We start from the raw sequence: 21,715 nt of genomic DNA on the forward strand, positions 1-21,715 counted from the left end.
AACATGCTATGCAGGCTGTACAGTAACATTAACATGCTTTACAGGCTGTACAGTAACATTAACATGCAGTATACATGTACAGGCTGTGTAACATTAACATGCTATGCAGGCTGTACAGTAACATTAACATGCTATACAGGCTGTACACTAACATTAACATGCTATACAGGCTGTACACTAACATTAACATGCTATGCAGGCTGTACAGTAACATTAACATGCTTTACAGGCTGTACAGTAACATGCTATACAGTACATGACGTCAAAGCTCTTTACTGACAGCCACTCTGAACTTGCGCACCCACACACGATACGTTTCCCCCATCCCTCCCGCTAATTGGGCAACTTTAGCACATTTTTGGGCGAGGGAAATGCTGTAAATTAAGATGAATCAATGTGTTTTGAAAGACGAGATGTTGAGGGTTATAAAAAAAAATACTGCTTTGATGCCAGAACACCTGTAAGTCCAAATGCGCGCTTCACATTTCCATATCATGGAACTCATTGTCATATACAGTGTCAACGTTTATGATCACTATGTTTGATGTACAGTTACAAGATGACATGGCGTCATACCCGGTTTGAAATGTACGATTTGCTTCTCTGAATTGCCTCGTATTTTATAATTTAGCTCGTCATGTTGGCAATAGAACAAGCTTTCAACCAACCATGCCCATCTGACCCAGATTATGATTTATAATGGACCATTTTTGGATCGCACAAACAAGAACAGTAGTTGTGTAAAAGTCTGCTTGCTCTAATTCCTCAATGGGATAGCTAGCAGAGCTCAAAAAAAGTACCGTATCGTTATTTGACTTCATTGAAATTACTTAGGATCTCTGCACACTTTGGAGAGGTGTGTGACCAGTCGGAAACACCAGTAAAACCTCTCACTCAAACCCGTCATTTTTTTTGTCTTATGTTGCACCTATCCCAAATGTTCCAAGAATATTCTCATGTTACTGAATTTATCCAGAGCATTTTTAGATTTAGTTATCAACAAAAATTGTAAAATGCCCATAAAATGAACAGTGTAATGTTTGGATCCGTCTTGTGTTAGGTGAACTGTTGTGTCATCGCCTTCAGTCTAATAACGTTCCCATAATCTCCAAACGGTTCCCTTTTAATTGCTACCATGGTTATGCATACGCTCTCCATATTTCTTCGGTAGGAAACATTTCAATTTAGCCCTATCCACATAGGCACATTTTCAACGAGTGTAAAAAGGGTTAAGGACACGCGTGTCTTCTGTGCTTTGCTCACCGTGTGCACTGCTCACCACCACCACGGAGTCCGATCCATCGAATCGAACGCTCCCAATCACAGACAACTCTGTATCAGCCCAGTACAAACGCTGGTTGAAATAATCAATGGCAAGTCCTGTGACGTAAAACATATTAGTCACTCTATATGAGCTGTGGTAAAGTGCAGCAATCTTAGCTTCTGACAGGTGCTGCATTCTATCAAAATGTATCACTCGACACTAAAAGAAACAGGATATTGATTAGTATAGATATGATATGTAGAAAATAAATATACATATTTCCTGCTTAGGGGTACTTCCTGAAGGTATTGTTATATGTCACATGACCAGAGGTTCGAGAGCACCTACCACTGGGTCTCCTGAGGTTCTTCTCCACTAAGATTCTCCTCATAGACCCATCCATGGCAGCCTCCTCGATGTGGGAGTGGTCTCCTACCACTGTCCAGTACATCATCCTAGAGGAATTACAGGAAGTAAGTAAAGGAATAATAGGTAATTATAGCAGGTAATAAGGACAGGGCAGAGGATCAGGCATAATTTGTTGTATATCTGCCCAAAGAGAAAATATATTCACAAAATTGCCAATCTGATATGTGGCTGTTTTACCTACCAACTTTAGTTGATTGCACTAATTGTCAATTGATAAGAACATCTGCTAAATGACTAAAATGTAATTAATGTAAGGATTAATCTTACCCTCGAGCCGGGTTAACAGTGATAGAGTAAGGCTCCCCGGCGATGTCTGTGATGAGACGAGAGCAGTTTAGCCCTGCCAGCTGGCCCACGTTGATGGAATATCTGAGCCTCCTCCAGTGGGCGTTGTAGTAGCTGAACCAATGCATCCTGGAGTGGTCTGTCCAGTAGATGTTGCCAGTCACCCAATCTGCAGATATATCCCTGGGCCTTCTGAAGTCAGGACACTGGAGAAGAAGAATGTGTTTACATGTTTACTGACATGACTCTCTTACCTGGACATTGACTTACAAGCTTAAAGCATGTAGACACACACACACACACACACACACACACACACACACACACACACACACACACATTCTCTCTCTACCTTTCTCTCGCTCTCTCTGTCAAAATACAATACATGACCAAAGGTATGTGGGCACCAGCTCGTCAAACATCTCATTCCAAAAACATGGGCATTAATATAGAGTTGGTCCCCCCTTTGCTGCTATAACAGCCTCCACTCTTCTGGGAAGGCTTTCCACCAGCTGTCGGAACGTTGCTGCAGGGGACTTGCTTCCATTCAGCCACAAGAGCATTAGTGATGTTGGGCACGGATGTTGGGCAATTAGGCCTGGCTCGCAGCCGGATTTCCAATTCCTCCCAAAGGTGTTTGATGGGGTTGAGGTCAGGGCTCTGTGCAGGTCAGTCAAGTTCTTCTACAACGATCTCGACAAACCATTTATTTATGGACCTTGCTTTGTCCACAAGGGCGTTGTCATGCTGAAACAAGAAAGAGCCTTCCCCATTCTGGGGAACTTGGAAGCACACAATCGTCTAGATTGTCATAGTGTGCTGTAGCGTTAAGATTTCCCTTCACTGGAACTAAGGGTCCTAGCCCGAACCATGAAAAACAGTCCCAGACCATTATTCCTCCTTCACCATACTTTACAGTTGGCACTGTGCAGTGGGCAGGTAGCATTCCCCTGGCATCCGCCAAACCCAGATTCGTCTGTTGGACTGCCAGACGGTGAAGCGTGATTCATCACTCCCGAAAACATGTTTCCACTGCTCCAGAGTCCAAAGGAGGCGATCTTTACACCACTCCAGCTGACGCTTGGCATTGCGCATGGTGATCTTAGGCTTATGTGCGGCTGCTCGGCCATGGAAACCCATTTCACGAAGCTCCCAACAAAGAATTACTGTGCTGACGTTGGTTCCATTGGCTTGTGTGGCCTACGACTTTGCGGCTGAGCCGTTGTTGCCCCTAGATGTTTCCACTTCACAATAACAGCACTTACAGTTGACTGGGGCAGCTCTCGGAGGGCAGAAATTTAACAAACTGACTTGTTAGAAAGGTGGCATCCTATGACAGGGCCACATTGAAAGTCACTGAGCTCTTCAGTAAGACCATTCCACTGACAAATGCTTGTATATGGAGATTGCATGGCTGTGTGCTTGATTTTATATACCGGTCAGCAATGGGTGCGGCTGAAATAGCCAAATCCACTAATTTGAAGGGGTGTCCACATACTTTTGTATATATAGTGTAATTTCAGTTCAAGTGTCAAATCAGTGCTACAGTGCTCTTTGAAGTCACACAGCTCCTGTGTTCTGTCCCCTTCACTCCCTTTCCCAGGGCTCAAATCAAACCAATTAATGTCAGAGATATTGAGTGGCTGTTAGGTCCCCTTCTATTCTGGTCTCAAAGGCAGAGCAGTTAAGTAGTATAGAGACCCTCTGAGGAAATTGTCTCGCTTTGCTACACTCACGGCTGTCGTATGAGTGTGTGGAACTTGGAATTGCTACCATCAAAACGAATTTGATATATTCAAGGCTGCACATTCAGGACAAATAACAAAGAATTTCAGATATTTTCTGTGAGGTATTTCCAAAAGGTTTTAATATCAAATGGACATTTTATTTGTCACATGCGCCGAATACAAGTAGACCTTACCGTGAAATGCTTACTTACACGCCCTTAACTCTATTTCTCTAACTGTGTGGTTGGTTAAGAAAATATTCACTAAATAAACTCAAGTTTAAAAAATTAAGAAAAAGTAACAAGAAAATTACATAACAATAACGAGGCTATATACAGGGGGTAGTGGTACCAAATTAATGTGCTGGGTTACAGGTCAGTCGAGGTAATTTGTAAAGTGATTATGCATAGATAATAAACAGTGAGTAGCAGCAGTCTAAAAACAAAGGGGGGGGGGGGTTGTCAATGTAAATAGTCTGGGTGGCCATTTCATTAATTGTTCATCAGTCTTATGGCTTGGGGGTAGAAGCTGTTAAGGAGCCTTCTGGTCCGAGACTTGGCGCTCCGGTACCGATTGCGGTGCGGTAGAAGAGAGAACAGTCTCTGACTTGAGTGACTGGAATGGCAGGAAGCTTGGCCCCAGTGATGTACTGGGCCGTACGCACTACCCTCTGTAGCGCCTTACGGTCAAGCCTCGAAGCGAGCATAAAAGGCATTTAGCTCGTCTGGTAGACTCCCGTCACTGGGCAGCTCGTGGCTGGGTTACCCTTTGTAGTCCATAATAAATTTCAAGCCCTGCTAAGGGCCCTGTTAAGGGCTTGAAAGTAAGCAGTTCACTGTACGGTCTACACTTGTTTGAATCGGCGCATGTGACAAATACAATTTGACATGATTTGATTTGTCTTAACTTGTTTAAAGTACTTACAACGTAAAAATATTGATTTCACCTTCCTACAGCAGAGCTATTTGAAAGCCACTGATATCAATCAATTTCAGACGTGCTATGATTGTACTTAAGAGGAATATTAATCTTAATATGAAGGTGGGCGTCTATGGTGGAGACACTGATAAACTGAATTGTTATACCTCTGTTACTATTAATGGCACTACATTATGTTTGTCTTCCATTTCTGCGCCAAATGATAAATCATTTTTTGAAGACCCGAAGCCTAAATTGTTAGACTTCCCAGACTCAGTGACCATCCTTGGGGGAGATTTTAACTTGACTCTAGATCCTACAATTAATACCACCAGTGATATCGTCTTGGCACTCCGGGCACCTTGGAATTATATTAAGACCTTTTTAGATGACTTGAACATTGTGGATGCCTGGCACCTAACAAATCCTAATACTAGAGATGATCTTATTTTCTGCCCCATCATCAGTCTTTCTCACAAATTGATTCTCTTCACCTCCCCTGTTTCTCTGAAATGTACATCCCCATGCAGAGATTTGAACTATGCTGCTATCTGACCATTCTCCATTATTGATTTATTCTGAGATTTCTCCAGGATTCACAGGTTTTAAGAAATGGCAGTAGGGAATTCTTAAACAAAATGTTGAATGGCATGAGTGATTTCTTACAGGTTTATGCACAACCAGGGGTAGGCCCCCATACATTATGGAAAGTAACATTTACAACGGAGAATAAGATGGTGACCAGTTCTAGGGATGAATTTATGCATTTGAAAGCGAGACAGAATGACTATGAGAATGCGGATAGACCGAGTAGGCACTTGGCAATGAAACTGACACAAACTGAACATTTGTCATCTATTGATGTCATTAGGAACAATAACGGTGAACTTTGTACCCCTCCCTCCCAAATGAATCATACTTTCATTACTTTTTATTCCAATCTGTATACTTCTGAGTTTCCTAAAGACTCTAGGAAGATGTTGTCCTTTTTAATTCCTAGGAACTTCCTTCCCTTTCTCTTAAAAACCTCTTAAGGATCGGACCCTTTTTAAACATTTCGCCTAAAATGACATGTCCAAATCTAACTGCCTGTAGCTCAGGACCTGAAGCAAGGATATGCATATTCTTGAAACCATTTGAAAGGAAACACTTTGAAGTTTGGAAATGTGAAATGAATGTAGGAGAATATAACACATTCGATCTGGTAAAAGATAATACAAAGAAAGAAACATGCGTTTAAAGAAAATGTTTTGTTCCATCATCTTTGAAATGCAAGAGAAAGGCCATGATATCACTTAGGAGTCTAGGCGTAATTTGCATTATGGCCACTAGAAAGCAGCAGTGTATGTGCAAAGTTTTAGACTGATCCAATGAACCATTGAATTACTGTTCAAGATGTTGTATCAAGTCTGCCCAAATGTGCCGAATTGGTCAATTGATACATTTTCAAGTACATAGCTATAGAGAACATACAAACATTATATGGTAATACAAATTTAAGTTTACACACACCCAGGAATGTCATAAATTATGGATAATTAGCTTCCCTACAGAAATGACACTCACCACACATTTAGATGGGAGGGGTGGAGGGGCAGTCACAGCGGGCGTTTAAACTGGGGGGCGCGATCCCGTAGAGGTTAATCAAGTCAGTCTATTAGATGCCCTCATCCCCTTGGCAGGACTGAAGACGGCCTTAGATTCAATGTCAAAATCCAAGTCAATCCCTCCTGAATTATTGTTGGCTGTGTGGGATTTAGTCGGATCTGTATTTCTAGACTCAATCAACCACTCGCTGGAGATTGGGACATTCCATAGGGACCAAAAGAACAGCAATTATTTCCTTGCTATTGAAAGGTGTCAAGGACCCACTTGATTGTCCAAGCTACAGGCCCTTATCAATTTGAAATGCGATTTTAAACTCCTTGTGAAGGTCTTGTCAAAAAGACTAGAGACCTGCATATCATCATTGGTTAATTCTGACCAATCAGGATTCATATTCCATATTACAGACTCCGCCGCTTCTCAATCACAAGCTTACGATGTCCTCTCATTAGATGCAGATAAGGTGTTTGACTGTGTGGAATAGGCTGTTTTGGAACATGTTGGCTTCGGGTCATCATTAATTATATTGAACAAAAATAAAAACAGAACATGTAAAGTTATAAAATGTGCAGTTTTGTCACAGAAAACAATGCCACAGATCACCCTGACAGTAATTCTGTCTGTAATAAAACTAATTTTGATTGGCTGGGCCTGGCTCCCCAGTGGGTGGGCCTATGCCCTCCCAGCCCCACCCATGGCTGTGCCCCTGCCCAGTCAAGTGAAGTCCATAGATTAGGGCCTAATGGATTTATTTCACTTGATTGATTTCTTATATGAACTGTTACTCAGTAAAATCATTGAAATTGTTGTGCTTGTATTTTTTTTCAGTATAATATGGCCAGCACCTTATACACAGGCCCCACTCCCAGTGTCCAGACTGGCCATTCCACTGCTCCAGAGATTGTCCTACAAAGATGCACATGGCAGGGTTGTTCTCTGAGCCTATTTCCACTTTAATTAGAACTGCTAGCCCATTTTGCAAAATATGAACATTTAGCCTATTACGATCAAAGAGACAGTCCACCATATCTCCCTGCATGCTGATGATATCTTACTCTATTTGTCCGATGTCTCTAATTCTACAGTGCATTCGGAAAGAATTCTGACCCCTTGACTTTTTCCACATTTTGCTACATTACAGCCTCTTTCTAAAATTGATTACAATTTTTTTCCCACATCAATCTACACACAATACCCCACAATGAAAAAGCAAACCGGTTTTTAGAAATGTGTGCAAATTTATGAAAAATAAACACAGAAATACCTTATTTACATGAGTATTCAGACCATTTGCTATGTGATTTGAAATTGAGCTCAGGTGCATCCTGTTTGCATTGATCATTCTTGAGATGTTTCTACAACTTGATTGGTGTCCACCTATGGTCAATTCTATTGATTGTACATGATTTGGAAAGGCACATACAGTGCTTGTCTATACAGTACCTTGCAAAAGTATTCAGCCCCTTTGGCGTTTTTCCTATTTTAATTCATTACAAACTGTAATTTAAATGCATTTTAATTTGGACTTCATGTAATGGACATACACAAAATACTCCACATTTGTGAAGTGAAATGAAAAAAAAAACTTTAAAAAATATATGTAAAAAAATGGAAAAGTGGTGCGTGCATATGTATTCACACCACTTTGCTATGAAGCCACTAAATAAGATCTGGTGGAACCAATTACCTTCGGAAGTCACATAATTATGTTAAATAAAGTAAACCTGTGTGCAATCTAAGTGTCACATGATCTGAGTATATACAGTTGAAGTCGGAGGTTTACATACACCTTAGCCAAATACATTTAAACTCAGTTTTTCATAATTCCTGACGTTTAATCCTATTAAATATGTCCTGTCTTAGATCAGTTAGGATCACCACTTTATTTTAAGAATGTGAAATGACAGAATAATAGTAGAGAGAATTTCATCGCATTCCCAGTGTGTCAGAAGTTTACATACAGTCAATTAGTATTTGGTAGCATTGCCTTTAAATTGTTTAACTTGGGTCAAACATTTAGGGTAGCCTTACACAGGCTTCCCACAATACGTTGGGTGAATTTTGGCCCATTCCTCCTGACAGAGCTGGTGTAACTAAGTCAGGTTTGTAGGCCTCCTTGCTTGCACACGCTTTTTCAGTTCTGACCACAAATTTTCTATAGGCTTGAATTTTCTCCAAAAAGAACGATCTTTGTCCACATGTTCAGTTGCAAACCGTAGTCTGGCATCTTAATGGTGATTTTGGAGCAGTGGCTTCTTTCTTGCTGAGCGGCCTTTCAGGTTATGTCATTATAGGACTTGTTTTACTGTGGATATAGATACTTTTGAACCTGTTTCCTCCAGCATCTTCACAAGGTCCTTTGCTGTTGTTCTGCGATTGATTTGCACTTTTTGCACCAAAGTACATTCATCTCTAGGAGACAGAACGTGTCTCCTTCCTGAGCGGTATGACGGCTTCATGGTTCAATGGTGTTTATACTTGCGTACGATTGTCTGTACAGATGAACGTGGTACCTTCAGGCATTTGGAAATTGATCCCAAGGATGAACCAGACTTGTGGAGGTCTACACTTGTTTTTCTGAGGTGTCGGCTGATTTATTTTCATTTCCCATGATGTCAAGCAAAGATGCACAGAGTTTGAAGGTAGGCCTTGAAAATACATCTACAGGTACACCTCCAATTGTCTCAAATTATGTCAATTAGAAGAAGAAGCTTCTAAAGCCATGACATCATTTTCTGGAATTTTCCAAGCTGTTTAAAAGGCACAGTCAACTTAGTGTAGGTAAACTTCTGACCCACTGGAATTGTGATACAGTGAATTGTAAGTGATATAATCTGTCTGTAAACAATTGTTGGAAAAATGACTTGTATCATGCACAAAGTAGATGTCCTAACCGACTTGCTAAAAATATAGGTTGCGAATAAGACATTTGTGGAGTGATTTTTAATGACTCCAACATAAGTGTATGTAAACTTCCGACTTCAACTGTATACACCTGTTCTAAAAGGCCCCAGAGTCACCACCAAGATAGTGGCACTATGAAGACCAAGGAGCTCTCCAAACAGGTCAGGGACAAAGTTATGGAGAAGTACAAATCAGGGTTGGGGTATAAAAAAAATCTCATTAACTTTGAACATCCCATGGAGCACCATTATATCCTTTATTAAAACATGGAAAGAATATGGCACCACAACAAACCTGCCAAGAGAGGGCCGCCCACCAAAACTCACAGACCAGGCAAGGAGGGCATTCGTCAGAGAGGCAACAAAGAGACAGAAGATAACCCTGAAGGAGCTGCAAAGCTGCACAGCGGAGATTGGAATATCTGTCCATAGGACCACTTAAAGTTGGACACTCCACGGAGCTGGGCTTTATGGAAGCGTGGCCAGAAGAAAGCCATTGCTTAAAGAAAAAAATAAGCAAACACGTTTGGTATTTGCCAAAAGGCATGTGGGAGACTCCCCAAACATATGAAAGAAGGTACTCTGGTCAGATGAGACTAAAATGGAGCTTTTTGGCCATCAAGGAAAACGCTACATCTGGCGCAAACCCAACACCTCCCATCACCACGAGAACACCATCCATGACGGTGGCAGTATCATGCTGTGGGGATGTTTTCATCGCCAGGGACTGGGAAACTGGTCAGAATTGAAGGAATGATGGATGTCGCTAAATACAGGGAAATTCTTGGGGGAAACCTGTTTCAGTCTTCCAGAGATTTGAGACTGGGATGGAGGTTCACCTTCCATCAGGACAATGACCCTAAGCATACTGCTAAAGTGGTTTAAGGGGAAACATTTAAATGTCTTGGAATGGCCTAGTCAAAGCCCAGACCTCAATCCAATTGAGAATCTCTGGTATAACTTAAAGATTGCTGTACACCAGCAGAAATCATCCAACTTGAAGGATCTGGAGCAGTTTTGCCTTGAAGAATGGGCAAAAATCAAAGTGGCTAGATGTGCCAAGCTTACAGAGACATACCCTCAGAGACTTGCATCTGTAATTGCTGCAAAAGGTGGCTCTACAAAGTATTGACTTTGGGGGGGGCGGGGGTGAATAGTTATGCACTCTCAAGTTCTCTGTTTTTATTTCTTGTTTGTTTCACAAAAACAAATATTTTGCAGCTTCAAAGTGGTAGGCATGTTGTGTCAATAAAATGATACAACCCCTCTCCCCCCAAAATCAATTTTAATTCCAGGTTGTATGTCAACAAAATAGGAAAAATGCCAAGGGGGTGAATACTTTCTCAAGCCACTGTATAAACGTCCCACAGTTGACAGTGCTTGTCAGAGCAAAAACCAAGCCATGAGGTCAAAGGAATTGTCTGTAGAGCTCCAAGACAGGATTGTTTCGAGGCACATATCTGGGGAAGGGTACCAAAAAAATGTCTGCAGCATTGAAGGTCCCCATGAACACAGTGGCCTCCATCATTCTTAAATGAAAGAAGTTTGGAACCACCAAGATTATTCTTAGAGCTGGCCGCTTGGACAAACTGAGTAATCGGGGGAGAAGGGCCTTGGTCAGGGAGGGGACCAAGAACCCAATGGTCACTCTGATAAAGCTCCAGAATTCCTCTGCAGCACTCCACCAATCAGGCCTTTATGGTAGAGTGGCCAGATGGAAGCAAATCCTCAGTAAAAGGGACATGACAGCCCGCTTGGAGTTTGCCAAAAGGCACCTTAAGACTATCAGACCATGAGAAACAAGATTCTCTGGTCTGATGAAACCAAGATTGAACTTGTCACGTCTGAAGGAAACCTGGCACCATCCCTACAGTGAAGCATGGTGATGGCAGCATGATGCTGTGGAAACGTTTTTCAGCGTCAAGGTCTGAGAGACTATTCAGGATCGAGGCAAAGATGAACGGGGCAAAGTACAGAGAGATCCTTGGTGAAAACCTGCTCCAGAGTGCGCAGGACCTCAGACTGGGGCAAAGGTTCACCTTTCAACAGGACAACAAACCTAAGCACACAGCCAAGAAATTGCAGGAGTAGCTTTGGGACAAGTCTCTGAATGTCCTTGAGTGGCCCAGCCAGAGCCCAGACTTGAATCCGATCAAACATCTCTGGAGAGAGATGAAAATAGCTAACAGAGCTTGAGAGGATCTGCAGAGAAGAATGGGAGAAACTACCAAATACAGATGTGCCAAGCTTGCAGTGTCATACCCAAGAAGACTCAAGACTGTAATTGCTGCCAAAGGTGCTTCAACAAATACTGAGTTTTCAATTTTTTATCAATTTGCAAAAATTTCTAAAAACCTTGTATTGTGTAGATTGATGAGGAATAAAAACTATTTAATCAATTTTAGAATAACGCTGATATGTAACAATGTGGAAAAAGACAAGTGGTCCAAATTATTTCTGAATGCATTGTATATCACACATACTTTTTATTTTACCTTTATTTAACTAGGCAAGTCAGTTAAGAACACATTCTTATTTTCAATGACAGCCTAGGAACAGTGGGTTAACTGCCTGTTCAGGGGCAGAACAACAGATTTGTACCTTGTCAGCTCAGGGATTTGAACTTGCAACCTTTCGGTTATTAGTCCAACTCTCTAACCACTAGGCTACCCTGCCACCCCACTTGACCTCTATAAAATAATTTGGCTCCTTCTCTGGCTATAAAATGATCTAAATGCCTCTAACCCCACAGCCAAACAAGTCACATTACCCTCTTTACCTATCACTTTAGAAAATAAGGGATTTACATAACTGGGCATTTCAATTCGATCCAATTTGAAAGTCATGGTTCATGAGAATTTCAGTGCAACATTGGAGAAAATAAAGATCTAAGTACAGTAGATGGTCTCCACTTCGTGTTACTCTTTAACTTCTTCGATATAGGGGGAGCTCTTTTAATTTTTGGATAAAAAAAACATTCCCGTTTTAAACAAGATATTTTGTCACGAAAAGATGCTCGACTATGCATATAATTGACAGCTTTGGAAAGAAAACACTGACGTTTCCAAAACTGCAAAGTTATTATCTGTGAGTGCCACAGAACTGATGCTACAGGCGAAACCATGATGAAATTTCAAACAGGAAGTGCCCCAGATTTTGAAGGCGCTGTGTTCCAATGTCTCCTTATATGGCTGTGAATGCGCCAGGAATGAGCATACACTTTCTGTAGTTTCCCCAAGGTGTCTGCAGCATTATGACATATTTGTAGGCATATCATTGGAAGATTGACCATTTTACACTAAATCTACCAGGTGCTCGCTTGGTGTCCTCCGTTGCAATTATTGCGTAATCTCCAGCTGCGTGTATTTTTCCATTTGCTTCTGAGGAGAAACCCAACTGCCACGAATGATTTATCATCGAATAGATATGTGAAAAACACCTTGAGGATTGATTCTAAACAACGTTTGCCATGTTTCTGTTGATTTTATAGAGTTAATTTGGAAAAAAGTTAGGCGTTGTAATGACTGAATTTTCTGGGTTTTTTCTTAGACAAACGTGATGAACAAAACGGAGCGATTTCTCCTACACAAAGAATCTTTTTGGAAAAAATGAACATTTGCTATCTAACTGAGAGTCTCCTCATTGAAAACTTCCGAAGTTCTTCAAAGGTAAATTATTTTATTTGGATGCTTTTCTTGTTTTTGTGAAAATGTTGCCTGCTGAATGCTAGGCTTAATGCTATGCTAGCTATCAATACTCTTACACAAATGCTTGTGTAGCTATGGTTGAAAAGCATATTTTGAAAATCTGAAATGACAGTGTTGTTAACAAAAGGCTAAGCTTGTGAGTGAATATATTTCTTTCATTTCATTTGCGATTTTCATGAATAGTTAACGTTGCGTTATGGTAATGAGCTTGAGGCTATGATTACGCTCCCGGATACGGGTTTGCTCGACGCAAGAAGTTAAGATATTGAGGTTTTGCTTACTCAAATGAATGTACTCCCCAGTATTAATTCACTTCCTCCCCCAACTTCACTCTTTAAGGACATAGGTATGCACTACTTGACCAAAAGTATGTGTACACCTGCTCGTCGAACATCTAAAAATCATTGGCATTAATTTGGAGTTGGTCCCCCCTTTGCTGCTATAAACAGCCTCCACTCTTCTGGGAAGGCTTTCCACTAGATGGGACTTGCTTCCATTCAGCCACAAGAGCATTAGTGAGGTTAGGCACTGATGTTGGACAATTAGGCCTGGCTCGCAGTTGGCATTCCAATTCACCCCAAAAGTTTTTTTGAGGTAAGAGCTTTGTGCAGGCCAGTCAAGTTCTTCCACACTGATCTCGACAAACCATTTCTGTATGGACCTCGCTTTGAGCATGAGGGCATTGTCATGCTGAAACAGGAAAGGGCCTTCCCTAAACTGTTGCCGCAAAGTTGGAAGCACAGAATCGTCTAGAATGTAATTGTATGCTGTAGCGTTAAGATTTCCCCTCAGTGGAACTAAGGGGCCTAGCCCAAACCTTGAAAAACAGCCCCAGACCATTATTCCTCCTCCACCAAACTTTACAGTTGGCACTGTGCATTCTGGCAGGTAGCCTTCTCCTGGCATTCGCCAAACCCAGATTCGTCCGTCGGACTGCCAGATGGTGAAGCGCGATTCATCAATCCAGAGAACGCATTTCCACTGCTCCAGAGTCCAATGGCGACGAGCTTCACACCACTCCAGCCGACGCTTGGCATTGCGCATGGTGATCTTAGGCTTTTGTGCAGCTGCTCGGCCATGCAAACCCATTTCATGAAGGTCCTGACAAACAGTTATTGCGCTGACGTTGGTTCCGGAGGCAGTTGGAACTCGGTAGTGAGTTTTGCAACCGAAGACAGACCATTTTTACACGCTACGCACTTCAGCACTTGGCGGTCCCATTCTGTGAGCTTGTGTGGCCTACCAGTTTGTGGCTGAGCCGTTGTTGCTCCTAGACATTTACGTTTCACAATAACAGCACTTACAGTTGACCGGGACAGCTCTAACTGGGCAGAAAATTGACTGACTAGTTGGAAAGGTGGCATCTTATGAAGGTATCATGTTTAAGGTCACTGAGCTCTTCTGTAAGGCTATTTTAGTGCCAATGTTTGTGTACGGAGATTGCATTGCTGTGGGCTCGATTTTATACATCTGTCAGTAATGGAAATAGCCGAATCCACTCATTTGAAGGGGTGTCCACATACTTCTTTTTCGAATAGGAAACGTCCTAGAATTAGTTTCTCCACTTTGCTAAGTCCCAAAAAATGTTGAAGGGCTCGCTCTACCCAACATTAAACTCTACTATTAGGCATTTCAGCTGTCACTGAGTATTTGGCTTGAAGTGCCTTTGCGGAAAATAGAGGAGGCCAAGTCTCACCCAATTAGAATTCAGGACCTTCCTTCTTCTGCGATAAATCAAAATACTGCCTCATCTTTTATGGGATCTATTGCAAAAAACACAGACTGTTTTGATACCAAATTAATAATTATCCGGGCACAACTTGTAATTTTCATGAGATATCTCCTATTTGCAATAACAATTTTCTTTTATCAGGCTCTATGCCCTTTAACTTCCCTCCCTCCAAGGTAATCATGTTTTGAAGGATATCTTCAACCTGTAAGGGTTTCGTTCAAGATCGGAAAAAGTAATATTCCCTCCCTGCTTCTTCCACTTTTTAAAATATATTTTTTATTTTTTTTATCTCAGACTCCATACAGTGTTGAAAACCTACAGGACCAAAAACCAGGGTACCACTCTTTATTGAACTAATTGATGCAATAAATGTACCCAATCTGAGGTGGGCAATTATATGCATGAGGTTTTGGAGCTGTGTACCAGTGAAGAAAACTCTTTGGGTTCATGTTGTATAACATTTAAAATATTAACAAGGCAGGAACGTACCTGCAAGGCCCATCCCTCCTCTTGCTTGGTTGTAAACCCTAGCATTTCACTTTCTTATCAACAGAAGCGGATTGTTATGGCTGCAATAACAGCAGGCAAAAAAACCCGCGTCGCATGCCCTCGCGTTGCAAAATAAATGTACACATACATGTTACTCAATCATTGCACCCGTACTGCTCGTGTGTGCCAAGAAGCGTCTGCGTTGCCAAGTGCTAAAATAGAAGTCAGTTCTATTTGTGACGCTGAACACGGTGCAAGTCCTGCCTCTCCTGTCTCCTCATTGGTTTATAGAAGCAGATACCCACATGCCCTCTACTCATTGGTTATACCCACGTGGGTGGTTGAAATATGAACTGAGGTCGGTCGGTCATCATGGTAATACTATGAAAGTTAGATGCCAATCGCCATATAAAGTCCAAAGAAGAAAAACCCTGAAGGGAGGAGAGATGACTAGAAACGGTTGACTTTGGAATAGAGGACCTTGTGCATTTCAGGTAAAATAATAACTCAACATTTATATCCCAAGACAAATTAGCTAGTAACAGCAAGCTAGCTAAATAGGACAAATTAGCTAGCAACTGCAAGCCAGATAGCTATATTGCCATAAATGTTTAATGTTTTTTGACCTGTCCCCAAATAAATATAATTGGTTCAAAGTTTGTTTTGATATTTCAACCTGCGTGTCGTGATCGCGTATGGTGTGGTCTGGGCATGGTGTAAGGAATTGGTTTGAACTGGGTATTGCCCTTTGCAGATTTTGGTTGCTTATGTATTTGGACATTACACAGCTGGAAAGAGCCACTGCCAGACTGTGTGGGTCCAAGCCCGAAACTCTGGTCAATTGGTCACATGCTATGCTATATCCCACTTGCATTTAACAACAATGTTTGGTCTTGCGGATGGGAGATAGCATTGTCCTTCTCTGTCTTTTTAAACCATTTGTTTTCCTATGTGGCTCTGGGTTGGTAGCCTTTGAGAATAACATTTGAATAGACTGATTGAATTTGGAACCACTGAAACATATTTGTCTTGAATCGGTTTTGTTCTTTTTCATTTGTATGTTTTTGTTCTGGGTTTACATCTTGTTGGTTTGTTTTCCTCCTGGACATATTAGTATGTATTGTATCTTGAAAAGGTAATTGTGTAGGGCATGCAAGAAAAACAAAACAATTATTGTTCACAACAAAAAAGTAAAGCATCACCATAGATGAATGGAGACATTAGTGATCAAACCTGAGTTAGTAAGTAGCCTATCTTTGATAGAACGTGAATGGCTCGCCTTGCTCCCTCCGACTGTCAAACAAACTGCGAGATTTTGGTATTTATTTTCGTGAAAGTATCACAAAGTACTATAATGAGTAATATGATGCATTACTTTCCACAGAAAGTAATATATTACCTTTTCAAGTAACTAATCCCAACACTGTTAATATGTAACAGATTAATATGTTAATTCCAACCCAAAAAATGTTTATAGAGGTGCTGACTGAGGGGAAACTGTATAAATAATAAAGAAAGCCGCACACTAAATGATGCTCCCAACAATTTAACGGTTACAGCCAAATTGTTGGGAGCATATTTAGAGTGTGATTTAACAGATAAAATACACAACATTCAGATACAGTAATAACAATTATTACATTAAGTAATAACCCAAACACCTCTAGCCCACTCAAACCCTTTACTTACTATGATTCCGCTATTTGAATTGTTGGGAGCATGTTTAGAGTGTATACGGTCTAATATACCTCGGCTTTCAGCCAATCAGCATTCAGGACTTGAACCACCCAGTTAATAATAAGTAATAACCCTCCACCTCTAGCCCAGTCAAACCCTTTACTTACTATGATTCCGCTATTTGACTTGGTGAGACTTCTGTCTACGATGTCTTTGTAAAACATTCCACCAGGGTTAAACTGTGTGGCCCAGACAAACTTGTGTCGGTGAAAGAGAGCGTCCATCCCAATGATTTTAGCATTGTCCTCGATGCGAGCATGCAGCTTCTGTCCGTGGCTCTGCTTAAACGGATAGACAAAACTTCGGATTTCAGTGTCATTAGCAACGTAGAGCACTTGATCCTCTGGTCCTGCCCGTCGAGTTCATTAAGGTAGAAGAAAAAACACAAAGGAAATAATATAAATGAAAAGAGTGTACCTTCCAGGTTACAATACAATAAGCATATTCCACGTAGCTGCTCCACACCTAGCATATTACAACCAAAACCGATCGTAGCAATCAGAATAATTGTGATGCATAATTGTTCAAGCCTAATTAAGTCGAATTTTGATGTGATGTGTGAATTTCAAATTGTCATGCGCTTGATTATGTACTGTATGTGTAATCAAAATAGTAATGGTAAGCTCTTACCTTTGGTTATGCATTCACCATCGATTTCTTTAAAGTTACGGTCACATGTGCATTTGAAGGATCCTTTGGTATTGGTGCAGTAGTGAGAACACATGCCAAACTGAAGGCATTCATTGATCTCTGAGAAATAGATAAAGAATAAAGGGTTATAATTTCCATACAGCCGTAAATGATTAAAAGAGGTTCCGTCACAACGCTGTCTGAGCTCTGTCCTTGAATATAAAAGAGATAACCTCTTAGGAGTAGTACGAATTCTATCTTTGACAGTTCATATCTAAAACCAGCCCAACACATTTATCAAAAAGAAAGAACAGGCAGAGTATAGATACGCTACACATAGCTCCTGACCACTGGACAATGGCAATCAGAGCTTTTCTGCCGTGATAACGACAGACTTGACGCGATGGCGCATGTACCGTAAAGTGGGGCCTTCTTGCCGTCTGCTCTCTATTTGAATGGCAACTTAACAGTTCAAACTCTTAGCGGCAAATGAATGCAAAATAAAAACCACGAGACGGAGAAGATAAAAAAGCGGCGCCACCGCTGTGCTGTACCTTCACACTGCCTCGTCGTCTGGCTCCTCTGAAAGCCAGCCTTGCACTGACAGAGGGAATCGGCTCCTGTATTATTGCAGAATGCGTCATCTCCACATAGACCCACTCTCTCTCCACATACCCCTTCCTTGGAAACCACTGTATAACATATGGACATCACAATAACGCATCACATATGGTGTAAGTTGGATGCTGTTTGTGCACTCTTAGAAAAAAGGGTTCCAAAAGGGTTCTTCGGCTGTCCCCATAGAAGAACCTTTATTGGTTCCAGGTAAAACCGTTTTTTGGTTTCTACATGGGACCCAAAAGGGTTCTATCTGGAACCAATAAGGGTTCTTCAAAAGGGTTCTCCTATGGGGACCCTTTCATATATTTTTCTCTCTAAGAGTGTGCATTGATTAATAAACTGAAAGTGTAACATGGTGATTTGAATAATAAAAACATCCATTAGCACAGTCAGTACACCACTTTTCTCTCTCATTCAGCTTTTGTAAATAGAGTACTCTACGTGTTGGGAATAAACATGCCCTGAGTGCACAGATGTTGTTAGAGCTGACAGTGCCCAAAATGCATGATTTTATGCATTTCAGTTATGTTTTTAGTTCCGGATGTTCGATCCAGGAGAGAGCATTTATTTGGAAGATTATGTGGGACTTATCCTGCCTTCCTTCCTTCCTTACTTATACAATATTTCTTGGGAGTACTGAGACTGAACCTGAACTGAACTGAGACAGATAGAGAGAGACAGACAGACAGACAGACATAGAGAGAGAGACAGATATATACAGAGGGGGAGAGACAGAGACAGAGACAGATACAGAAAGCGAGGGAGAGAGCGAGAGAGAGAGCGAGACAGAAAGTGAGGGAGAGAGAGAGCGAGGGAGAGAGCGAGGGAGAGAGCGAGGGAGAGATTGAGGGAGAGAGTGCGAGAGAGTGAGCGTGCGAGAGAGTGAGGGAGAGAGTGCGAGAGAGTGAACGTGCGAGAGAGAGAGCGTGCGAGAGAGCGAGAGAGTGAGTGCGAGAGAGCGAGAGAGAGCGAGAGAGAGCGAGTGCGTGAGAGCGAGGGAGAGCGAGTGTGTGAGAGCGAGGGAGAGAGTGCGAGAGAGAGCGAGGGAGAAAGCGCGAGAGAGTGAGTGTGCGAGAGAGCGAGGGAGAAAGCACGAGAGTGAGCGTGCGAGAGAGCGAGAGAGTGAGCGTGCGAGAGAGTGAGCGTGCGAGAGAGCGAGAGAGTGAGTGCGAGTGAGCGAGCGCGAGAGTGCAAGAGAGCGAGAGAGCGAGCGAGCAAGAGAGAGCGAGTGAGCGGGAGAGAGAGCGAGCGGGAGAGAGAGCGAGTGAGCGGGAGAGAGAGCGAGCGGGAGAGAGAGCGAGCGGGAGAGAGAGCGAGCGGGAGAGAGAGCGAGCGAGAGAGCGAGAGAGCGAAAGAGAGCGAGAGCAAAAGAGAGCGTGCGAGAGAGAGCGAGAGCCTGCGAGAGAGCGTGAGAGAGAGCGAGCGCGATAAAGAGAGAGACAAAGACAGAGTGAGATCGATATGGAGGGAGGGATATTTTGAAAGAGAGATACAAAGGTCAACAAAAGGTCAACATCGAAGAGCGAGAGACTTTAGAAGCCACGTACCACCTTTACAGTGGAGTTCATCCGAGCCCCCGTCTCCACAGTCATCGAAGAGGTCACACTGCAGCTCCTGCGCGACGCAGCGATGGTTACTGCAGGTGAACTCCACCTTACCACAGGACCTTGGGGTCCGCATCACATCTTCTGATCCAGGATACAGGACAAGCCAGGGGGAGAAGGAGAATGTAACAGCCATGGGGCCAAAGATAGAACAGGCATGTTTTCAACACCATAGCGAGGCTATTGCCATCTCCAGCTTTCATTTTTTACACCAACAATGATGGACTTGTGTGTGTGTGTGTACAGGACTCCCTTGTAAAATAGATATTGGTCTTAATGAGACTCCCTGCTAAAATAAAGGTGAAATAAAACACGTAGACAAAACCGAGGAGCTTTGTGATTCTGGGTTCTTTGTGATCATCTGAATGATTAAGTTCAAAAGTTAGCAGACATGATTGGACTCACCACAATCGTCTTCATCGGAGTTGTCCCCACAGTCGTCGATTCCGTTGCACACCTGCTCCGAGCGCAGACACACCCTGTCGTTCCGACAGCGGTAGGGTCTGCTCGGTGGACACGGCAGTTTAGCACACATGTCAGAGTCTTCATCAGAGTTATCTCCACAGTCATCCTCTCCATCACACACCCAGATGTAAAGCTTACACAGTGTGTTGGTACAGATAAACTCATCCGCAAGGCAAGAGTTGGCTGCTGCAAGAGAAACAATACAGTAGGAAACACATTTTTTCCCCACCTAAATCTGATTTTTCACCAAAATAGTTTTACAACAAAAATATGATTTTTGAACTAAATATGATTTGTCCCCAAAATATGATTGGTCACCTAAATATGTTTAAAAATATATATATATAATAAAAAAAAACAATCATATTTTGGGGACAAATCATATTTGTCTTATATATATATATATAAATAAGATTTTTCCCCAGGTAACCAGGCCTACACTTGGGAGAGTAATACTCAATACATCAGAGATGGGACCAAGTCACTATTATTTGAGTCACAAGCAAGTCACAAGGTCCAAGTCTCAAGTCGAGTCCCAAATAGAACTGTCAATTAAAAAAAATACACATACAGTACCAGTCAAAAGTTTGGACACACCTACTCAGTTCAGGATTCGTCTTCATTTTTTACATTGTAGAATAATAGTGAAGACATCAAAACTATGAAATAAGACATATGGAATCATGTAGTGACTAAAAAAAAGTGTTAAACAAATCAAAATATATTTGAGATTCTTCAAAAAAGCCACCCTTTGCCTTGATGACCGCTTTGCACATTCTTGGAATTCTCTCAACCAGCTTCACCAAATCTCAAATTTGGACTCATCGGACAAAAGGACAGATTTCCACCGGTCTAATGTCCATTGCTCGTGTTTCTTGGCCCAAGCAAGTCTCTTCTTATTATTGGTGTCCTTCAGTAGTAGTAGTCAGTAGTACTTTGCAGCAATTCAACCATGAAGGCCTGATTCATGCAGTCTCCTCTGAACAGCTGATGTTGAGATGTGTCTGTTACTTGAACTCTGTGAAGCATTTATTTGGGCTGCAATCTGAGGTGCAGTTAACTCTAAATAATTTATCCTCTGCAGCAGAGGTACCTCTGGGTCTTCCTTTCCTGTGGTGGTCCTCATGTCAGCCAGTTCATTCATAGCACTTCCAAAAATGAACTTTTAACAAGGCACACCTGTTAATTGAAATGCTTTCCAGGTGACTACCTCATGAAGACGGTTGCCAAGAGTGTGCTGAGCTGTCATCAAGGCAAAGGGGGGCTTACTTTGAAGAATCTCAAATATAAAATAGATTTTGATTTGTTTAACACTTTTTTGTAACTGCATGATTCCATGTGTGTTATTTGATAGTGTTGATGTCTTCACTACTATTCTACGATGTAGAAAATAGCAAAAAATAAAGAGAAACCTTGAATGAGTAGGTGTGTCCAAACTTTTGACTGGAACTGTATATATCTGTTCACTAGCTCACCCAACCTGTGTTGATTGACCGTTTGCCGGTCCAATCAGTGTGCAGTGTGTGTGTTACACTAGCCAATCTATTACATGTTCATTTTGCAAGTGCAATGCTGCGACTACTGTGACTGTGTGGAAAT

The 21,715-nt window shown here is 41.8% G+C and overlaps 1 protein-coding gene across 1 annotated transcript in view; it reads right to left on the reverse strand.

Moving 5' to 3' along the window:
* LOC112255187 (low-density lipoprotein receptor-related protein 1B) overlaps nucleotides 1–21,715 on the reverse strand; it is a 112,025-nt gene that overhangs the window by 18,890 nt on the left and 71,420 nt on the right. The window contains exons 56-63 of the mRNA XM_042324997.1: nucleotides 20,057–20,302; nucleotides 19,598–19,735; nucleotides 17,981–18,118; nucleotides 17,427–17,546; nucleotides 16,904–17,145; nucleotides 1,961–2,184; nucleotides 1,613–1,719; nucleotides 1,264–1,380 (exon numbers count right to left, since the gene is read on the reverse strand). Of these exons, the coding sequence (XP_042180931.1) occupies nucleotides 1,264–1,380; nucleotides 1,613–1,719; nucleotides 1,961–2,184; nucleotides 16,904–17,145; nucleotides 17,427–17,546; nucleotides 17,981–18,118; nucleotides 19,598–19,735; nucleotides 20,057–20,302 (1,332 nt within the window). The remainder of the gene's footprint in view (nucleotides 1–1,263; nucleotides 1,381–1,612; nucleotides 1,720–1,960; nucleotides 2,185–16,903; nucleotides 17,146–17,426; nucleotides 17,547–17,980; nucleotides 18,119–19,597; nucleotides 19,736–20,056; nucleotides 20,303–21,715) is intronic.

Source organism: Oncorhynchus tshawytscha, linkage group LG07 (assembly GCF_018296145.1).
Source record: "Oncorhynchus tshawytscha isolate Ot180627B linkage group LG07, Otsh_v2.0, whole genome shotgun sequence".
NCBI lineage: Eukaryota > Metazoa > Chordata > Actinopteri > Salmoniformes > Salmonidae > Oncorhynchus > Oncorhynchus tshawytscha.